We start from the raw sequence: 15,288 nt of genomic DNA on the forward strand, positions 1-15,288 counted from the left end.
TGGAGGAGTGGGCTCTGAAAGTCTAAGGCCCAATTCACATAGAATGGACGTCTGATAGAGACGAGGCGCGGACTTTGTCCCTTCCGTGTGAACTGGGCATGAGGTCCAAAAATTACCAGAATGAACCTGCTCAAATTTGCACGTGTTTTTCCATAAGGAATGTCATAGAACTCTTGCAGCTATATTACTTCTTTCTTTACGCCTGATCACTAATATGACTAAGAATATGATTGTTTCTCAGGCTTTCCTCTATAATTTCAGTTGGTCCGTTTCTTCTCCTGTTAATCACTGAAAATTGATGAAGGTCATTCGGAATCCCCCGATCTTGATTTTCAAATTCTGTGTTTCAGATTATTGGAGGATGGTAAAGCTTGCTCTGACATCGATGAGTGCATAGAAAAACCCGGTGTCTGCTCCCAGTACTGTTCCAACACCCCGGGCAGCTACTACTGTAAATGCAATGACGAATACTACGAGCGGGAAAGCGACGAGCACACCTGCAAACGCAAGGACAACATCCAACCGTGGATCATCTTCACCAACAAATACTACGTGCGCAACATGTCGGTAGATGCCCACGTCTACAACCTCATGCACCAGGACCTCATGAACGTGGTGGCACTGGATTACGACATGAAGGAACAGCAGCTGTACTTTTGCGATGTTACGGCAAAAACGATATTCAAGAGCCCTATTGGCAGTAAGACGAAACAGCCGGTCATTCGACACGATTCGCACGGACTCGAAGGCATCTCCGTGGATTGGATCGGAAGGAAGCTGTACTGGTTGGATAGGCACTCAAAGAACCTGGAGGTTGCAGAGCTGAACGGTACCAACCGAAGAACGCTGAAGACGAGCATTCCTGATCCGAGAGCTATGGTGGTTCATCCTGGTATCGGTTACCTCTACTTCACCTCGTGGCACCTGCAAGCTTTTGTCGGGAAGATAGGAATGGACGGGTCGAACTTCACCAGGATTCTAACCTGGGAAGATGACATCGCTTGGCCCAACGCTCTCACCATCGACTTCTTCACAGACCGTCTCTATTTCGCCGATGCTCACCTGGACTACATCGCGTCTACAGATTTGGAAGGCAGACATCGCCATGTAGTTCTTTCTGGAAACAGCGTTCCACATGTCTTTGCACTGTCCTTGTTCGACGACTATATCTACTGGACGGACTGGAACCTCAAGGCCATCAGCAGAGCTAATAAGTTCAGCGGCAAAGACCTGCAAGTTCTGCGAAACACCACCCACAAGCCGTACGACATCCAGATATTCCACCCACTCAGACAGTTACCTTATTATAACCCTTGTGGTGATAATAATGGAGGTTGTTCGCATTTGTGTCTTATTTCGCCACCTCCCGCGTCCAGTTACTTGAATATCGACGGCTACGGTGATGAGGGACAGACGACCTTCAAGTGCGCATGCCCGAATCAATTTTATCTGGCTAGTGACAGGAAGACCTGTATCGCTAATTGTACGGCTGGGCAGTGGCAGTGTAAGGGAAGCGATGAGAAATGTATTCCATGGCATTGGCAGTGAGTATATGTTTTTTTCAAATAATTTCAAAACGAACGCCTTGAAGTTTTCGCTTGAGAGATAATTGAGACTTTATATTGATATGTGTTGAATTTTCTGCTATAAATTCAATGAGATACTAGAAATTCAAAAATATTGCGTAGTAGCTTTTAGAAAGACGCAGTATACTGAGAAACGCACGTTCAAAGGTGAAAGCTCGTCATTTGTGAGGGGGCGACAACTGGTTGATGGAAAAACAGGTTTCAAAGTCTGATGTGTCTCACTGATAAATGTTTATTGATTACAAATGAATCGTTTGAGAAACTCAAAAGTGCAGTCTCTCGCACAAGTGATTCAATTTCCGAATGCAGTGAGATTGTACAGTCAAAATTCAATACCATGATAGTGAAAGTAAGCTTTTTTTTCTGTATACTAGTTATTGTGATGTAGCTTTTGACGCTCTGTCTTGGAAGTTGTAAAAGTATTACGCCCCATGTTGGGCGCCAGATATGTTTCAGTCAACTTAACCATTCTGTAACGACAACTCATTTAGTCATAATTTTATCCAAAATAATTCGTGATTGGGTACAGTCAAATGTTTGGCATGCGTGAAAAAAATAGGCAAGAACCTTAGGTTTAAAATATTTTGGAGAAATCATTCATGAATTTGTTAAACTAGTTACTTGTTTGGAATATAACTAAATACTAGTTGAAAGATGCTGAAACCTATTACCTACCTAATTATACTTTTACTCTTTCTTCCAATGTATATTCAATCTAATCAACTATTTTCTTTCCACAATCAAAAAACAATGAACCTCAAATGTTGTCGTTCTTTCTCTCGTATACAAGATGGGTGTTACAACAAATAAATGCCTTTTTATTCGTTTTTGATGATCGAAAATCCTGGGAATATTCACCAACAATAATTCTGTCCTAGGTGCGACGGCGAGAAAGACTGCAAAGACGGCTCAGACGAACCCGCCACGTGTCCTCCGCGACAATGCCGCGCGGGCACCTTCCAATGCAAAAACCTCAACTGTACACCCTCGGCCACCATCTGCGACGGTACGAACGACTGTGGAGATAACTCAGATGAGCTGAACTGCGACAAGGAGTGCCCAGAATCAGAAATGAAATGTCGCTCAAACGGCCGCTGCATCCTGAACAGCTGGAAGTGTGATGGTGATGCCGACTGCAAAGATGGCTCCGACGAGGACCCCGCGATCTGCAACAAGAGGGAGTGCGACCCGGTGACGGAGTTCGCGTGCAAGAACGGCCGCTGCATCCAGAAGCTGTGGATGTGTGACTTCGACAATGACTGCGGGGATGACTCGGATGAGCCTGCGTACATGTGCAGGCAGAGGAACTGCACCACAGGCTGGCAACGCTGTCCCGGAAGATCGAATTATAGATGCATACCGAAGTGGCTGTTCTGTGACGGTAAAGATGATTGTCGGGATAATTCCGACGAGCTACCTGAGAATTGTCCTGCATGCAACACGGAGACTGATTTCAAGTGCAAGAACAACCGATGCATCCCGAAGCAGTGGAAGTGCGACTTCTCTGACGATTGCGGGGATGGATCAGATGAGCTCGAAGAGGAATGCAAGGGCATTTATAGGGAATGTTCAGAATCAGAGTTCGGGTGAGTGCAATTTTGACTTCGTAATCTGGATATCAACGAGTCGTTTTTCAACACTTGAGTATTTGTATAAATGCCTGTGCTGTCAATGTATGCTGTCTCAATACCAAGTGAAAATTAGATAATACTGACAAAACAGCATGGGAGAATAAAAAATGAAAAGTTCAGATAGTTTCAAGTCGTGTAATCATCAAATTTATTTCATTTCAACTGAAATTTTTTTACATCAAATTTTCAACATACCACATAATTAACAGACTAGGCTGACTTCAAGCCATTTTAATCCAAAACATGCTATATTGAAAAATGAAATCACTGAAAATATACAAACCATATGAGAATAGCTCAGTTGTCCTGGTTTCAGGTCCCATGTTGGGCGCCGAATTTTATTTAATAATGAACTACATGAATTCACTTAAAATTGTTGGAATTTTCGAACACTTTTGTAAATTCATCAACGATTCTGTAACATCTTATTCAATCTCAATTTTATCCCAAATAACTTGTGACTGTGGGGTGCAATCAAATGTTTAGTTTTTGAATAAATACACTTTATACACGAGTTTACACTTTAACTTCTGAACTTTCTTGAATAATAAAAGTCCATAGTTCCCAAAAAAGTTCCGTTGCAAAGTCAAGCTTTCTACATCGGCCACCAAACGAGATTCATATTCTTTCTCTACTACTTTCTTGAGGATAGTTTCATGATGCTTTGTTTTTGACCTCTAGTTTCGACTACTCAATGCTATCTCATAATCTGGCCTATCTATTAAGAACAGTTGAATCGTGTTTAGATAGATATAGGGCAAGTAGAAACAGCGCTGCCTGGTGTAAGATCACGAATGCTTTATATTTTGGCCCTGTTTTCAATCCATACTAATCTTATTCTGCCCTTTCCAGGTGCAGCAACGGCAAATGTATTTCCTCCCGCTGGCGCTGCGACCACGAAGACGACTGCGGCGACAACTCGGACGAGAGCGGTTGCAGCGGCTTCCAATGCAAAAACGGTACATTCCAGTGCACCTCCGGCCACTGTATCGCCTCCTACTTCCGGTGCGATGGCGAACGCGATTGCAGAGACATGTCTGACGAGAAAAACTGCCCGCCGAGGTACCCGGGAGGCAAATACTGCCCCGATTCCCGTTTCCAGTGCGAGAACCATCTCTGTATCAGTCAGGGCGACCTCTGCGACGGCGCAGATGACTGTGGAGACGGTTCCGACGAGTCACCGACACTCTGCACGAATTTCAACTGCGACACGCTAAGGCGTTACCAGTGCAACAACCACAAGTGCATCCCTCGATACCAACTCTGCGACGGAATTGACAACTGCGGCGATGGATCAGACGAGAATAACATTACCTTGTGCGCCACAAAGATGAAAGCCTGTGACGCTCAGACCGAGTATAAGTGCGCCAACAAGCGCTGCGTCGATAAGAGACAGGTATGCGACTTCGCTGATGATTGCGGAGATAGTTCGGACGAGCTCGGCTGCCACCACAACAACGTTTGCTCAGAAGCATCTCGCGGAGGTTGCGAGCACAGCTGCATGAACCTGACGGATGGCGGATACATCTGCGCCTGCTACTCGGGATTCATCATATCCAAAGACAACCGCAAAGTGTGCCTGGACGTTGATGAATGCGCGACTGGGGCTCACCACTGCTCGCAGATCTGCACTAACTTAAACGGAACCTACTCCTGCTCGTGTCAGGAAGGCTTCCGGCTGTCGGATCAGCTCTCGGGAGTATGCAAGGCTGAAAGGGAAGACGTGACGCTTCTGGTGTCGAACGGAGGGGAAATCCGCTCGTTCGAACTCAAGCAAAGGGACGTGGAGGGTGTTATCATGGACGAGCAGCGAATAGATGCAGTGGATTACAACCCGATGAGCCAAATGATCTTCTGGGCCGACAGCAGACAGAAGACAATCAAACGGTCGTATATGATCAACGCGCAGAACGGCGAAGTTAAGGCAGGGTTCGCGCAAGACCTAGAGATCAGAGGTAACTCAAAACCGATCGCCATCTCCGTGGACTGGGTGGCCAACAACCTCTACTGGAGCGAAACCGATCGCGGATCCAAACCCAAGGGCAGAATTATGGTCGCCAAGACCGACGGCAGATACCGGCGCTCGCTGGCTAGTGTCGGAATAGAGAACCCGACGTCCGTTGTCGTTGATCCGCAGAAAGGTATGCTCTTCTGGACGGACGCCGGCAGTGCCCCCAAGATCGAAGTGGCTTGGATGGACGGTTCCAAGCGCAGGCCGCTAATCACCGATGAAATACGTCATCCGGCAGGGTTGACTATTGACTATGCTATGGATCACACTTTGTACTGGGTCGATACGAAGCTGAACACGATCGAGAGCATGAAGTATGATGGAACTAATCGGAAGACGGTCATCAGAGGCGAAGTGCTGAAACATCCGGTTTCGTTAGACGTTTTCGAATCGAACCTTTACTGGATTACTAGGAATACGGGCGAGTTGATCAAGCACGACAAGTTCGGCAGAGGAGTACCGGTTACTATTCAGAGGGACATGCAGAATCCTTCTAGCGTTAAGGGTGAGTCACAGGGATGTTCTATTTATATTTTTGTGTTAGCAAAGAGCTAACTTAACTATCTGGTATTTTCAACATTTTGATATTATAGTATGATGGTGTTGAAGAAATATATTTGCCGCAATGAAATTGAAGTTGGGAAGGGTATGAATGACATGAATATTATTATTATACTTTTTTGAATGATGCAACAAATTTTCTTTTATTTTCAGTATTTTAATATTAAATTTCACAAAAAGGATTTGAAGCTTTATATATTCTATTAATTATCTGCGAGCGCTTTCGACAGCTGGTCGTACTGTCATCTTCTAGGCACTCCTCAAACTGAACCTGTCATTCTGTCGTCTGCCTCTTTATACTGTCCGAACGTCTCAACTCAGGTATTTCTGGTACCTTAGGTAAATTTGCCTGTATTTGTACTGCATCAGGTACTATTCTTTGTGTTAGATCTTCTCTAGGAATGTTTATGGTTTTGTTTAATATATTGAATGTGAGGTCTTATTGTGTTTTGATTTGTACTTGTTTCTCGATAAGTGATTTATGACTGTTGAATCTATGGATGTTCAAGTTTTCCCAAATGTCCATGCGGTTTTCCTTGTTGACTTGTTTTATGAGTCTTATGTTCTCTGGTGGGGGGAAATTATGTTTGTTTTGTATGGCGTGTGTTGCGAGGTTTGATTTATATACTATTGGATTTATGTATGCCTTTTTGTGCTCATTGTATCTTTGACAGAATTACCTTTGATAGAATTTGTTGCAGTCCAAGCATTGTATACTGTATATCCCGTTTTGGTCTTTGTCTTCTTCTTTTTCATAGTTGTTTATTTTTTGTGTTATCTTCGTGTTTGGCTTGTATGTGATGTTGATGTTCAGTGGTTTGAAGACGTTTGTTAGTTTTTTGGTTTGGTGTCCTACGTACGTAAATGCTGTCAATCGTTGTGTTGTTTTGTCTGTTGAGGTGGCTTGATCCTTGTTCTGTATTTTTTGTTTGATTCTGTTTTCTAGTTTATCTATTGTCTTTTGGGTGTATCCGTTTTCGTTCGCTATTTGGTTTATGACTTTCCGTTCTTTGTTTCGGGCTTCACTGCTGAGTGGTATCCTTAACATTCTATATATGAATGCGTTATAGGCAGCCATTTTGTGTGATGGTGGATGGTTTGAACTTGCGCCCGCAAATTTACCTAAAGTACCAGAAATACCTGAGTTGAGACGTTCGGACCGTATAAAGTGGCAGACGACAGGATGTTCAGTTTGAGGAGTGCCTAGAAGATGACAGTACGACCAGCTGTCAAAAGCGCTCGCAGATAATTAATAGAAGATATGAAGCTTCAAATCCTTTTTGTGAAATTTGAAATTAAAGTATTATTATACTATAATAATTGGTGTGGATCATTTTTATCTAATCTACTTCTTGGATATGTAGAGTTCTATTTTTTCGAAAGATCAACTATAGTCATTTCGCCTTCGAGTTTCGTCTTTCAAACATTTCAATTCAGTTTCTGGGACCTGCTTTGCAGATTACTCATCTGTTTTTCAATAGTTTTCATTTCTAACTCTAAAATAATCTTATTTTTTATCTCTCAATTTTCATTTTCAGTGTACCATGATCTCAAATACAACACCTCGATCCAGAACCCATGCATAAACAGCCACTGCTCCCACTTGTGTCTAATCGTACCGAATGGCCACAGATGTTCATGTCCGGACTCTTCGACTCCCAGCCAAAAGATCAAGGCGGACATCCACTGCGACTCTCCCTCCGAGAAGGAACGGCCGCTCCCGAGAATATGCAAGTGCGAGAACGGTGGAGTGTGCGAAGAATCGGACGAGAACAGCGATTTGATGTGCAGGTGCATGCCCGACTACCAAGGGCAGTACTGCGACATCCATACCGAGCACAGCAGGGGAGGGGAAGGAACCAATATGTCGGCCATCGTGATTCCAATAGTGGTTATACTGCTGTTGCTGTGTGCGGGAATGGGAGTTTACTTCTTCATCAGGAAGAGGCCTTTGTGAGTACATACATATTTGCTAATTGAAAAAGGGCACAGTAAAATTTCTTGCTCTTGTGAGCAAGTTATATCTCAGAGCTGATGGCTGCTCGGTGGTCTCCAGTTCCAAGAGTTGTTTACTTGTACAGGATGTTTTTTTCAAAACTAAACCGATAATTTGAAGGCTGATGAAGAGAAACCCCAAATAATTTCATTTTCATACACGAATGAGCAAATACTATTAGAAACTATGAAAAAGTCATCATTTCAATGCATCACAATCGACTCTAGGCTAGACTGCAATAACGTATTCCAAAAACACTTTATTGTGAGATTTTCACTAAATTGTTTTACAAAAACGCAACACGCAAAACAACAACAATAAGGACAAAACTTTGGTGTCGGATAGATCAGGAGTATATAAGCTGACTTGTGGCTCTTGTCCAAAACTGTATATTGGTCAAACAGGAAGAACATTTTTCCAACGAATTAAAGAACATAGGAGTAGTTTTGTAAATAGAAAGACCAATTCCACATTTGCAAACCATCTTTTAGCAGAAGGACATGAGTTCAATCATGAGTACGAGGTGTTACATTTAGAAGAAAAGAGTTTGAAACTTAATCTTCTAGAATGTTTAGAAATCAATAGATTCAGGAATTCGGGTAATTTACTGAATGATCAATTAGAACTCAATAACTCTCCGTTACTGAATATATTTTTTCAAATGTGAAAATGGTACATAAGTGCAGGTAATTTAATTCGTTGGAAACTCAGGTAAAATATCAGCTACTTAAAATCCAGGTACTTCGTTTACAGGTACTTTGATTTCAGGTACTCCATAAACTATATATATATTTAGTATGGGATGTGTAGAATTAGTTGAAAGACACGCCAGATGAAGCCATTGTATGGCGAAACACGTGTTGCGTTTTTGTAAAACAATTTAGTGAAAATCTCACAATAAAGTTTTTTTGGAATACGTTAGTTATGGATTTTCATCAAGTATCGGCCGATTCCATCATAGACTGCAATAGTCATGTCGGCGAAGATCTTAGAACCTTACCAAATTGGAATATTGTTTTAAAAGCATTGAAACGACTTCTCGATGATACAAATATCTCACAAGAAAAGGTGAATTGTTAAGGCTCAAGCAACATAAAACTAATTTATATGTGAAAACTCTTTCATATGCTGGGTCAAAGTTCCTTAAAACTTTGAAAGTCTAGATTTTTCAGGTTCTGATTTTCTTTTCCACTTTCTGCCTTCAATTTTTTTCACTCACGACCGGTATAATTAGTGAGAATATTCAATTGTCTCAATTCGTGATCGAAATTTATCGAAAATACCACATTTTTGTCACTTTTTCTTAACATGTTCACTCCCTGAAAGTTAAAAATAGCGGTCCATACTGGAACAGAAGGAAGTCACTCATTTCACGTAGTGGTCCCTTGACTCTTTGTTATTGAACATGCTTGAAGTAATTAACAAAATCAAGTACATTAGGAATTATAACTTATAAGCATGGAATAATCCCTACTAACTACAACATTTCGTTAACAGCAAGGGATCTGGATTGGGCAGTTTGGCGAGCAGCCAAAGCGTCTCCTTCAGGCAAGGTACAAATGTAGAATTCGGCGGAGCAAATACATTCGATACCAACGGTGGTGGAACTGTAGATCATCATGATGTAGCCTACAATCTAGATGCTGTTAGCAATAAGAATAGAGATTTCCACAACCCCATGTACGATGCAGTACAAAACAATCCGGAGGCGATCGCAAATGGAAGCGGAGGTATGTACTTTAGATAATAACGTCTTTGGTTATAAGTAAATATCAGTCAGTCAATCAGGGTTTATTCATTTCTGAATGTCTACTGCTTCAAAAAAGGGAATGAGGATAAAAATATTCATCTATACAAGATGTTCGCTGTCTTTATATTTCTATTTTACATACGGTAGCAGGAGGTTTTGAAGACTAATACCTTTTGTATGAAAGGTTGGTAAAAGTATGTGGTGATGAAAATAATGTGACAACATTGAGGGCTGAGCCAGCCTTGCCTCGTTATAGTATGTCACAAATTCTGTTCCCACGTAGATATCATGCTTATATTGTCTAACAAAAATTTTTATACTTTCCTTGCGAATATACCTATTTTGTATAGTACCTACATAATGTTGAAATTCGTGATGTAAATGATAGATTGAAGCGAACAAATAATCACAGTTGGAAAATGAAAGCACGTTACTTATCAAATACAAAGCACCAAACTCTGAAGAATGTTGAACTACATTCATGAAACTTCATTGAACCAAAAACGATATAACTCGTTGCTGAAGCAAAACTTCAGGACACTTCTCCGTGAATAAACATGCTACTATGAGTTGGGCAGCAGAATGGAATGACTGTTTACAGTTTGAAATTACGTTATCTATATCTACCCATACAACATATCATGACTATAAAACCAATACCCTGTATATAATATGTCACGTATCCCCTCTAAACCATCCATAGGTGCCATCAGGTGATCTAGCGGGGCCCTTCCAATGAGCCACATCTACCTGTCTACCAGTTTGACAAATCCAAATAAGTTTTCAACTGATGTTGCCTTTCAGCAATATGAGGTACCTCTTCATTATGACAGGCTGGTACAAAAGTGGCAATATGATTATTCAAACCGGTGAATAGATTAGGTAAGGTTAACGTGGTCTCTTAAAACGGCCTGCTAGATCGCCTGATTTGACTGACGACCTTCGATTTTTTTGCAGGGGTTTGAGAAATCTAATGTAAAAGTTCTAATTATATTTTTTTTCCTGAAATCATATTTATCGTTTGTTTGTAGATTCTAGAAACGAATATAATACTGTTGATTACTCAGAAACGGTGTTGAGTTGAAATGCATATCCAACGAGATATTACTAAACCTCCCGTACACTAGTACTAATTCTATAGTACTGAAAATGACTCCTTTTTACGTAAATCATGTCCAACATTGAGCTGTTGGAAAGTAAAAAAAAGGTACTTTTCACATCCCCACTGTAATTATATTTCTTATTCATTCAGCTATATGAATATATTCACTTTACTGGCTACTCTGACAAATTTTTTTATGAAATTTCTACATATTTATTCAAAATGGCAACATTGTTTAATGTTAGAAGTATGGAGATTACATTAGAAGGGAGATGGGGTTCGCTTTTCAAAATGTGTGGTTATGTTAGGTTAGGGAGCTAGGAGTTGGGGAGACAAGAGGTCAAGAGTAAATTTTCACTGAAAGACCTATAGAAAATAATACAGGGAACAGATTTTCAACCACTTCCAAATTAAAATTTACCAAAGAATGTTTTTTCAGTCCTATATGAAGTAGCGTGGAATATGGGCATACCTAAATGTGACACTTTCCTAGAACCCCCCATTTGGATTATTGTTTTCGTTCTTCCAATATTTTCACATGCATCACCTTCAACTGATGAAATAAGACTGAAACACATTTTCTACTTCAGTGCCATGCAAATCATATATTTCTGAGAGGAGAAGTTTCAAACAATTTGAATTTACCACTAAAAATGACATATCCAACACAGAATATAGGTCATAGAATCTTGATCCCTCATCATTGAAGTCACGCCACACTATTCTGTGAAATTGATTATTTGTCTATACCACAGAACTATAACTTAGTTTACAGTTCTGTGGTCTATACATTGAATGTTTCTTACTCAGAGTTATTCTGAGGTTTTTTACGTCATCCTCTCTTCTTATTGAAAAAGGACCTTACCTAATAGCGCTAACAGCCAAATCTCTTCAAAATTCCAAAGTCGCGAATTCATAAATATGTTTAATTATCAGTGTCATGAAAAAAATTGTCCAAGAGTGCAACTGGCCGCAAAATAATTGAAAAACATAAAAAAAGATACTGTCAATCATTCTTAGCTAAGAATCGGACGATGAAAGGTGCACAAGCTCGCACAAGTTTTCTCTTAAACACCTGTACAAATTATTAAAGGGAACAGTTTTTAACCACTTCCAAATATTAAAATTCACGAAAGAATATTTTTCCAGCTCTCTATGAAGTAGCGTCGGATATGGGCAGACCTAAAGGTGACACCTTCCTAGAACCCCCTAGCGCAGTAATTGCTCCTTCGAGCGTAAAACACATGTCCTCGCCGCAAGTACAAGTCAGGCACAGAGAGCTGGATCCAGCGACACAAGACACCGGGAAAGATACCCAAAAACTCGTAGAAGAAGACTGCTGATACAAAATAAAATTTCCGATTTTTCAAATTCTGGTTGATTATAGGTAATATCAACAGTGATTTCTTTGTATTATAAATAGTCAATAATGTAATTTATTTTTCAAATATTCATACTAAAGCGTGATCTAAAATTCTAGTTTGAAAAATATATTTTTCTATCGAGTTGTCGTGAACGAGAGCCACTAGAATGGGAGCTAGCGTCTGTTTTCGAAATCGAGTTTATATTGTTATAGTCGGTTCAACGATATTTGGTTGCTGTAGTAAAAAAATAGGTACAAAGGCCGGAGATGCATTGAAATCATGGATCATTCATCAAAAGAATTATTGCACAACAGCACATATTACGTTAACAGATGCATCGGCTGGTTTCACTTCATTTAACTTGCCGTAGACTTCCCAGAACGGTGGAATCAATATTGGATAACAAAAGAGAGGTATTGGGTCTATATGTAGATATACCAACCGTCCAGTTATTTCTAATAGTTGAAAAGCTCTCTAGATTATTGCTCTTGAATACAATCACAATTCGAAAACATTAAGCTTGTCATTGAGTGTGGGGCTCTTCATATAGAATCTTCCAATTTGTTTATCTTTCTACAGTAATTTAACACTTCAATCAAAGATGAAGAGGTTATTTTTTTTACTCACTTGAAATCACCTGTTTCTTTTAGATGTAATTCGTGACCTTCAAAAAGATTTCATGTATATACAGTTTTCTATCTCATTTATAGCTTCTAAGATTATTCCATAGTCTTACAAATTTATGTCGTCAAGAAATATACAGGTTCTGGTACGCCTCCTTGGGGAACTCCATTTCGGATAATCAATCTGTCACCATCTTTCATCGAGATATCTTTTAAAAAATTGGTATTAAATCACACGTATAATGATATGACATATCAAAAGATAAGTTAGTTCATACCGAAGTTTTTCCAGCCGATACAGAAACGACTATAAACAAAGTGCCATGACGATTTAACAGCAAATTTTCGAATCCAAACGGCTAGCTTCATTCGTTTGGACTGATCTGAGGAAAACACGAATCTTCCAATTTCTAATAAGATTTTGTAAATATAGAGCGTAACGTAAAATTTAAGTTTTATCAAATCCATCCGAGAAAATTTTACCAAGAAACATTCATTGACATTCCATTGTTTTACCTGCCCGTCCAATATTGTTATAATTGCTGAAATTTATCTTGAACAACTCAGATGATATAATGTTTTAATTAGTTTAAATTTTATTGAATTGTTATTTAATTGTATGTTTTATGGAAATGAACGAATACGTATGTCCACGGTGAGTATTTTTAAAATGTATGTAGACTAGTAGAAATTATGGGAGCGATGTACTTACTGCAAGAAAATGCCCATGAGTCAAGTGCTGTCCTCTACTTGTTGCAAGTTGCTGTGTAACTTTGTACATATATTTTGGGAGCAAAATTGTCTCTTTTACAGAAAGTAATATAAAAGTTGTTTATAAGAGGTGTTTCATTTCAAAACAAAAATCAACAGGTGGCGCCACTTACCGTGGAATGTTCAGTTTAAAATTATAAATTAATACATTTGGATGAGATGCCAAGACAGAAATAGAGTGTCAAGAGAGGCACCCGAACAGAAGTATACTTGCCACAGAAGTGGCAACATTGAATTTAAACAATGGGAATGTTCCTCCTGACGAAAATCAAGTAGTTTTCATAAAAGAGCTCTAAAACAACGCATTTTAAACTTATCATTTCAAACTTTTTCTTTGAAAAATTATTTAAATACTTAAAAAAGAGGAATGAAATAATGCATTCAACATTTAAAGGGATTCGTTTCTATTTGACCATTTGGCAACATCGGTTATAGCTAATAAAGGACAACGAATCTGTTACCTGAATGAGACAAACAAAGATGACATATTTCAAAGGCGTGCTGTTCTGTTTACTTTTGTTCCGAGTTCCAAGACATTCTGTGACATATGACATTTTGTGCACCTAACCTATTTTCCTCTATATAAATAAATAACAAAACAACTGTTGTTTATGTGGCTTGTGGAGGTGGTATTGAACTATAATTTATTTTTTGTCTTCATTTCACACTATTGACATGATTCTTCTTCTTCTAGCATACTACAAACCTGAACTCCGATTTAGCATTCTAGACGCTGTTGCCAATATTTGAATTAGAAACATATCCCTTTAAAAATTAAAACCCAACATTTGAAACATCAAATTGAATACTTTTCAAGTGAATTTGAAAAACTCATGAATTAAACTCAACTTTATTTTGTTCAAACTTGCATTTGCTGTAATAAGAAAAGTGAGAAAGTAGTTAAATCTGCCATAAAATGCAGGCTTCTTTGATTTTCAATGAACTTCGAGGTTTTTCTGTGAAATCATATTAAATGATTGACGCTATTTTACAATTTTGAAAAATCAAATTTTTCCGAAAAATCAACAGATGTCGCCATTTATTCCTAGCGGTGAAATGTTCAACTTGAAATAATAAATTGAGTTGCTTTAAATGGGAAGGTGGGAGGGATATATCACAACTATTTAAGACGGACACTATCTCTACAAAAGTGTACTGAAAAGTTGAATTTCAATATTTTCTGTTACAAGCAAGTTTCAGTCATTTCACTTACAAATTAACGGAAAATACCCCCACCCATGTCTGCAATGAACTGACTGGAGTGAGTGGCAAAATCAACTTATAGATTTAGGTTAAGAACACAGTCGTCGTGCGAAAGTGGTGACATCTGTCGTAAAATGCATAAAGCTTTTTTGATTTTCAATAAATTTAAAAGTTGTTCAGTGAAATCAAATTTAATGATTGAGGCTAATGGTTATAGCTAGTAATGAAAAAAATTTAGAACTTTTCCGAAACGTCAAAAGATGTCGCCATTTATTCCTACCAGTGAAATATTCAATTTGAAATAATAAATTGAGTTGCTTCAAATGGGAAGGTGGGAGGGATATACCACAACTATTTTAGACGGACACTATCTCTACAAAAGTGTACTGAAAAGTTGCAATTTCAATATTTTCTGTTACAAGCAAGTTTCAGTCATTTCACTCACAAATTAACGGAAAATACCCCCACCCATATCTGCAATGAACTGACTGGAGTGAGGGGCAATATCAACTTATAGATTTAGGTTAAGAACACAGTCGTCGTGCGAAAGTAGTGACCTCTGTCGTAAAATTCATAAAGCTTTTTTTAATGGTTATAGCTAGTAATGAAAAAAATGTAGAACTTTTCCGAAACGTCAAAAGATGTCGCCATTTATTCCTACTAGTGAAATATTCTATTTGAAATAATAAA

General features: G+C 39.1%; 1 protein-coding gene across 1 annotated transcript in view; it reads left to right on the forward strand.

The window, feature by feature from the left end:
- Window positions 1–13,462, forward strand: part of mgl (low-density lipoprotein receptor-related protein megalin) — a 265,391-nt gene extending 251,929 nt beyond the window's left edge. Inside the window, exons 23-28 of the mRNA XM_074176840.1 lie at window positions 351–1,544; window positions 2,465–3,172; window positions 4,070–5,733; window positions 7,328–7,742; window positions 9,283–9,515; window positions 11,787–13,462. Coding sequence (XP_074032941.1) covers window positions 351–1,544; window positions 2,465–3,172; window positions 4,070–5,733; window positions 7,328–7,742; window positions 9,283–9,515; window positions 11,787–11,980 — 4,408 coding nt within the window. The 3' untranslated portion in view covers window positions 11,981–13,462. The remainder of the gene's footprint in view (window positions 1–350; window positions 1,545–2,464; window positions 3,173–4,069; window positions 5,734–7,327; window positions 7,743–9,282; window positions 9,516–11,786) is intronic.
- Window positions 13,463–15,288: the final 1,826 nt, after the last annotated feature.

This window comes from Leptinotarsa decemlineata, unplaced genomic scaffold (assembly GCF_025532065.1).
Source record: "Leptinotarsa decemlineata unplaced genomic scaffold, Ldec_3_MD MMD2_tig00002082_RagTag_RagTag, whole genome shotgun sequence".
NCBI classification, from domain to species: domain Eukaryota; kingdom Metazoa; phylum Arthropoda; class Insecta; order Coleoptera; family Chrysomelidae; genus Leptinotarsa; species Leptinotarsa decemlineata.